The following is a 7,560-nucleotide window of genomic DNA, read 5'->3' on the forward strand; positions in this document are numbered from 1 at the left end:
ACACACACACACACACACACACACACACACACACATAAAAAATAAACAAAATTTAAAAAAAATAAAAATAGGCAGTGGGAAAAAAAAATAAAAAGAAAGAAATGCCATGGAGATGAAACAATTTGGCCAAGCCACACACCAAATAAGTAATGGAGCAAAGATTCGGTCACCTGACTGAAACAGCATGGTTCTTCCCCTGGTCACACAGCACCTTATTGTATCCCTGGCAACTTCCAATGACTGTATTTAGTAATCTTTCATGAATATCATTTCTGGTCACTCCAATATGGATGGATACTGGTATGGCAATTTCTTCTCGTTTTATTTGCTATACTTAAGATAGAGCTTTCTGTCTAATTTTTTTTTTTAATGTATTTGATATGATCCTCTTGTTTTCAGCCTCCCCAGTGCTGAGATTATAGGCATGCACCATCACCTTCCGTCTAAATTTTTTAGTCCATGTACTAAACATGACAGATGTGTACAGTACATAAAAAAGCTTCTAGGAAGCAAAGTGTAGCATACTTGGGTGGCTTCAGGTTATTGCTATTTCCACAGCATTAACCAGGAAGAAGGGATAAATAACATGGAAATAAACAATCAGATAGTTTATCCCCAGCCAGGTATGGTGGCACATGCCTGTGATCCCAGCACTGAGAGGCTAAGGCAGGAGGACTGCTGCAAGTGTGAGGCCAGTGTGAGCTACAAAATGAATTCAAGGGCCAACCAGATAGCTCAGTGGATTAAAGTACCTGCTTAGGCAGACACAGGGACTGGGGCTCAATCCCTGGTCCTGCCATGTGGGCCCCGCCCCAGGGGCGTGCTGAGAGGTGACTGAGAATGGGCCTGGTGGTACACGCCTGTAATCCCAGTGCTAGGCAGACTGAAAACAGGAAGATCACTCTGAGTCCGAGCTACGTAGTGAGACCCTGTAGACCCTGTACTAAATACATTTAAAAAAAAAAAAAATGAATTCAAGACCAGCTTGTGCCAAGACCTTGTCTCAAAAAGACAACTAAAGAAGAAGTTTATCCCCAAAACAGAAATTACAACAGTGGTTCTTTCTATGCTGCACTTGACTACAAGAAAGTTTTCTCAGAAGTCAGTAACAATCAAATAACAAGCAAGAAGAAAATGCTACGTTCTCTTTTCTGAGCACTTAACTCATTAAAAAATGGGGGGACTGGCCCTTTCAAATGACACTGACAGCAGAGTACAGTATGCTTTCACCACATGAAGCCATCTGAGATCACGAAGAGGGAACAGAAGCTGAGCCGGGCTTCTGAAGTACTGAGAAAACCTCAACTTGATAAGAAGTGTCACTTAAAAAGCACTTAATTTCTCTGAAGTACCATTTTAACAAGTATCAGTTTGATGGTTTAGTCTGTACTCTTTTCCGACAGCTCTACAGAAAGGAAATATCCCTCAGCAGTCTTAAGGGGCACATACATGCAAAAGTGGTTCTTAATTCCTCACAGCAGGCATTTTAAGAAGCCAAAGGCTTACCACTCTGAGTTACAGACTTCTTCGTATAGCTCTCAATTTGAAAACTGAAGTGTTCCCAGATTAATAATTCAGTATCCTATACCATCACTCTGCTTTCACTAAAAATAGGACAAGGAAAAAAAAAAAGGTTTAAATGCAGTGGGAAGGATTAGTATGGTCATAAGAATTTTTTGCCGGGGCAGAAGATAAGAGAAAATAAACACTGGTGGGAAATTCAAGATACTGGCGGATGAAGGACACCTCTAATATGAAATACACGTTTCCCCTAAATGTATAGACCCTATCTGTAAATAAACATAAGCAAATTACATTTTATATTACTGCATCCTTTAGCCCTTAGAAAGTCTTAAATGTAAATATTAGACATGTTATAAACTTTCAGTAGCTGCTGTGTCAGCCATATACTACTGGGTGAATTCTAAGAAATAAATTGTTTAAAACAGATTATTTTCTTCACAGAGCTGTCAGAAAGTAAATGTCTTCTCCAAAGACTTGGAAAGTTCCAGTGATGGCTTCCATCTCTGAGTTTATTGTGAACCAAATGTTGTTTATCAGTATCCTTGTAATGTACATTTCCACTTATCAGTAGGTTCTAAAATATGTTTAGATCAAGAACAGCACTATAAAGATATAATTGACAGTAAAAAAAAAAAGACATGTTATAAAATGATTACCAAGTTGACATTTTTGTCTACCTCTGAGCCTCTACTGTCTATAGTTCTCTGAGCTGTTTAAGAAAACAACCATCCAGTGGGCTGGTGAGATATCTCAGCAGACTAAAGTGCTTACTTTGGCAAGCGCAGGGACTACGGTTCAATCCTGGTCCTGTATGCCATGCCAGCTCCACCCTTGGGTGCACTGAGCTGGTGACCGAGTCTGGGTATGGTAGCACATGCCTATAACCCCAGTGCTGGGAAGAGTGAAAACAGGAGGATCACTATGAGTCCGAGCTGCATAACAAGACCCTGTACCAAATACATAAATGGGGAAAAAAAAAAAAAAAGAAAACAACGAACCGATCTGATAGTTGTCTGGGTGAAGTCTTCTTCACAGGGAAGAGAGAAATTACATATCCTCAAAGACTCTTCTAAGTCTTCAATTTTTGAGTTAAAAATCAGCGCATAGGGGCCGGGGAGATGGTTCAGTGGAATAAGCGCTTCCCTGGCAAGGGCAAGAACCTCAGTTCAATGCCCGGTTCCACCACAAAAAAAAAAAAAAAAAAAAAAATCAGCACACAAGGAAATGATCTTTACTAAGCTCAATTTTTGTGTATGTCTGACTTTTATCACCTGATCACCAAAACTCAAAAGGGTTCTGGAACACAGAATAATCAGTACCTCAGTAGTCAGTCATGATTCTGATTTAGGAAAAAGAATGGCATACTCTACACAGGGTCCACTCACTGCAGTAAGGATAGCAGGATTTGTCTATACACACTATCTGTGGGATCTTACGAGGGTCTTACAAGAATTGTAGGGAGATGTTAGATTCCTTTAAGTTGTGAATTATAACATCCTGCTGATCTTTGCTGAATGGGCTGCTGAGGTTGGTGAATACTTCAATATGCCTCTTCTGAAACTTCTTTCCCCTAAAAGAGAAAATCAGCACATAAAGAAAACATTCTCCCAAAGCCAGGTGTAAAACACACCTTGAATCCTAGCATTCTGAGAGGCTAAGGCAGGATTACAAATTCAAGCCCAGTCTGGGACACTGAGTGAGTCTCTCTCTCTCTCTCTCTCAAACTAAAGATGTTCAAAAAAGCTGGAGATACACCTCAGCGTGAAGGCCCTGGGTTATTTAACCCTTGGTACCACCAAAAGAAAAAAAATCCCTATCCTGAAATGTTTTCTAAAATATCAAATAGACTGGATCACTGATTAGTGTGTGTGTGTTCAAAAACATATATTTTCATGACACAATAATTAAATAATGGATTAGGAAGTTGGACACGGTACTATGCAGTTAATATCAAGTACTAATGGATCACATCACTTAGTATTTTTAATTTAATTTTACTTTTATTATGTTATTTTTATTCCACAGTGCTGGGGATCAAATCTAGGGCTCATGCATGCTAGGCAAGTGTTCTACAACCTGAGCTACAGTCCCAAGAAGAAATATTACTGATAATTAACTTAAGAAAGAAGGAAACTGAATTATGCCAAATATTTATTTCTCTCAGAGAAATTCTCACTAAATATACCCCTTCTTTTTAAACTTTAAAAGTTCTACTAGATGTTCTACTAGAATTCTACTAGATGTTCTTTTAGCCACACAAACATGCCCTGACTGACAAAAAGATCCCATAATATTTTGAATATATCATTCCCAATTTTTGTGGAAAGGCTGATATCCAGTTTTTCGCAGGAGAGACACTTACACAGTTTCACGTTGAATCACATCCATGCACACGATCAATGCATCCAGAACTCAGCTAGTTAAGGGCAGAAACAGCACCAGTCACTTTATCCCACAAACATGGAATTTTTTTCACAGCAAAGTTCACAGTGCTGGAAATTATAGACACTGCAATCAGCAAATATTTCTGCAATCTGCAAATATTTAAAAGCACCTGCCCAAGTATCCTCTAATCTCATTAACATATATTCACAAATGCTACATGTCAAAGCACGCATCCTGACACACACAATGTGCAAAACCACAAATAATAAAAGGTAACCTAACACACTGCATTCATTTAACCAAAGCTTTTGATGCCTTTTGTCACTATCTACAACATTTTTTTTTTTTTTTTTTTAGGGAAGGGTCTACAGGGTGCTCAGGGTCTCACTACTAGACTACTAGATCTGACTTGTGGTGATCTGCCTATTTACAGCCTCCCAAGAGCTGGGATTACAGGCCTGCACTACCATAACCAGGCTCAACTGCCATCTCAGCATGCCCCAGAAGAGGGGCTGGCATGGCAGGCCCACAGGCCCAGGGATCAAACACCACCCACTCACCTACCTACCCCCACCCCCACCCCTTCCCCACCCTGCACCTGCTTGCAGGTGCTTTAATCCTCTGAGCTATTTGGCCAGCCCTTTACAACACATTTTGGGTGATCATTTGGAAGAAACTCCCGGCACAGCAGCACCTCCCCGTGTTCAGGAGTGGAACTACTAACTAGAAAAGACAGTGAACCCTTAAAATTAGGGATGCCACAGAAGAAATTGGAAATCTCTCCATTTGAATATCTGACTTTTGGCATAAAAATACATTCTATCCAGGACAGGGTGGAAAATGCTTATGCTGTACTCTTCTAAAAAGATCTTTTCTCTACCTGCAATAATTTCTAACCATTCCTGCTACACAGTCAAGGCCACACAGACTCCTCAGTTTGCTTCCCTTTCATGTCTCCCAACTGTTACTGTCACTAATGTAGAAAAAGGACAAGTGACTGAAATATAGAGAGTCCAGGCACCCAGCCCAATTAATCTCACATTAAATCTTAATACATATCACCTCTCTTTCCCCAGAGTAAAACATCCCCAGATACTCAGAACTGGGACTCTGAGAGAGCTCTAGCAAACTAGATTATGACTTCCCAGAGTAAAACAAATTTCTTAAGTTTTCTACAGCTGAAAAAGGATACAGTCAGCTTGTTGAGAACTAGGCTGGATCCTCCTTTCAATGTCCTCCAGCAAATCAATGTCAGGAAGCATCAGGTGTCTGTGCACTGTGATGTTCTGGTACTGGTCTCCAGCCGCAAGGGGATTGTTGGTGCTGTCTGTACCAAACAGGACTAAAGCAATCTCATCCTTGCTCTCTGCAAACACCTAGAAAAGAATGCCAGAAAGCTATATTGGAACAAGAAAGCTGTAAGATACCTAACCTTTGGACAGCAAAACAATCATACATCTATCTCTACTGCAGGTTTCTGAGGCCACAATAATATTATATTTGATAAGTCATGGGATGTAGCCGGGGGTATGGTGATGCTGCCTGTAATCTTAGCACTCAGGAGGCAGGGGCAGGAGGTTCTCCACAAGTTTGAGACCAGCCTGGGCTACACGGTGAGTTCAAGATCTGCCTGAACTACATATAAAGATGCTGGCTCAAAAAAAGCATGGGACTTTCTGACATTGCCAATCCCAAGGTTCTAAGAAGACTGTTTTTGATGGCAAGTCCCACCTTTCTCCTGGAACAAGTTAGAGTGAGGGAACCAAAAGGTGCTAACTGTTCTTATGACTTCCCGCCAAATCAGAATCTGATTCTTAGGGCTGGCCAAATAGCTCAGCAGATTAAAGCACCTGCAAGAAGGCGCAGGGGCTGGGGGTTCAATCCCCTGGGCCCGCCGTGCCAGCCCCGCCCCTGGAGCGCGCTGAGATGGCAATTGAGATTGGGCATGGAGGCACACACCTGTAATCCCAGCTCTTGGGAAGCTATAAACAGGCCGATCAGTAGGAATCTGATCTAGTAGTGAGCCCCTGAACACCCTTTAGACCTTTCCTAAAATATATTTTAAAAAAAAAGAATCTAATTCTTCAGGAAAACCAATCATGCATACTTTGTAGAAAAAAAAAAACTGTCTTTCTGGTTTCTAATTCAAAGTAAAAATTTTTCAGAGTTTAAAAAAAAAAACCTTGCATGCTCACATCCTACACCTAAGTAATTCCAATGACAGAACTATATACTCCAGAGAAATGTGTGTGCATGTACACAAGAAGACAATGGACAAGAAACATTGGTACTGTTTACAATGGCACAAAACTCAAGCAACTATCAATCAACAGAACACAAACATATACTGCAGAATATTTGTACAACAGAATACTATACCTCAGTAAAAATAAGTGTACCTTTATCAACATGAATAAATCTTAAATGTACAAAGATGAGAAAAAGCTGTACGTACCACACAAAACCATTTCCACACACTTTTGACATCATACAATACTAAATGTTATTTATGAATACATACTTATATCCAAAAGCATAAAACACGCATGATAGTAACTACCAAAGTGCTAAAGTAAGGAAGAAGAGGGAGGCAAACAATAAGAAGGGCTCCATGTTTATCTATCACACAAAGTACTTCCAATGTAGCCTCTCTCGTTGATGGGAAAGACTGCCCTATGGGGAGTGAGTGGAACTCGACCATTCTTCATCTTTGTTTAGTCAGTTAAGTTCCCCAGAACTCCTCCCACTCCAATCCCCACTTGTACATGGAGTGAAGGTCCCTGCTGCTAGAGTTTAAAATTATAGCCAGGCATGGGGGCACATGTCTGTAATCCCAGCACTTGAAGGGCTGACGCAGGAGGATCGTTGCAAGTTTGAGAGCAGCCTGGGCTACAAAGCGAGCTTAAGATCAGCCTAAACTGCACAGTGAAACCCTGCCTCAAAAAAGACAAACACATACATACATACACAAAATTCTGTAACACTGCCTAGGAAGAAACTATCTTCCAGGGTAAGAATTCACCGTGAGGAAAGGTAATCATGTTCCAATGACAAAATCTCAGTCATGGGAGAGAAGAAAATTCTAGGCTGGCCCAGAATTCACTATGTAATCCATGCTAGCCCTGAGCTCATGGCAAGCCTCCTGCCTCAGCCTCCCAAGCGCTGGGATTCCAGCTGTGTGCCACCAAGCCCAGTAGGGAGGACACTCTGAGTGAGGTAATGAGAGAAGCACTTGGCTTTGTCTCACAGGCTTCCAGAGTCACTTATTCTTATGGAAAGCATAAGAGTCAAAAATAAACCTGCTATCTTAAAAATCAAAAAACAAACAAGAATCTAGCAGTTGTAGTTGAATGGATGCCTGGTATGCTAGTATACATGCGATCCTGACTTCAATCCCCAGCACAAGCACAAAAAGAAACCCCAATAGCAACACATCTCTACCCAGGATGGGAACTGCAGTACTCTCTCTTTTGACGCCTCAAGGACCCCAAATCATCAGAATTTTTAAAAAAAATCTGATGGTGTTTGTAAATAGGATATCATGTCCGCATCTTGTACAGCAATTAACCACTAGGAAGAATGTATGCAATGTGTGAATTATTGAAACTGTCCTACCAACTTGGTTTGAAACTGTCTCATTGCTATTTGTTT

The 7,560-nt window shown here is 40.8% G+C and overlaps 1 protein-coding gene across 1 annotated transcript in view; it reads right to left on the reverse strand.

Annotated features, from left to right (window-relative positions):
* Xrcc5 (X-ray repair cross complementing 5) overlaps positions 1-7,560 on the reverse strand; it is a 135,112-nt gene that overhangs the window by 121,000 nt on the left and 6,552 nt on the right. The window contains exons 3-5 of the mRNA XM_004641367.3: positions 5,102-5,285; positions 3,887-3,935; positions 2,972-3,094 (exon numbers count right to left, since the gene is read on the reverse strand). Of these exons, the coding sequence (XP_004641424.1) occupies positions 2,972-3,094; positions 3,887-3,935; positions 5,102-5,285 (356 nt within the window). The remainder of the gene's footprint in view (positions 1-2,971; positions 3,095-3,886; positions 3,936-5,101; positions 5,286-7,560) is intronic.

The sequence above is a fragment of the Octodon degus genome, unplaced genomic scaffold (genome assembly GCF_000260255.1).
Source record: "Octodon degus isolate 3935 unplaced genomic scaffold, OctDeg1.0 scaffold00135, whole genome shotgun sequence".
Lineage (NCBI taxonomy): Eukaryota > Metazoa > Chordata > Mammalia > Rodentia > Octodontidae > Octodon > Octodon degus.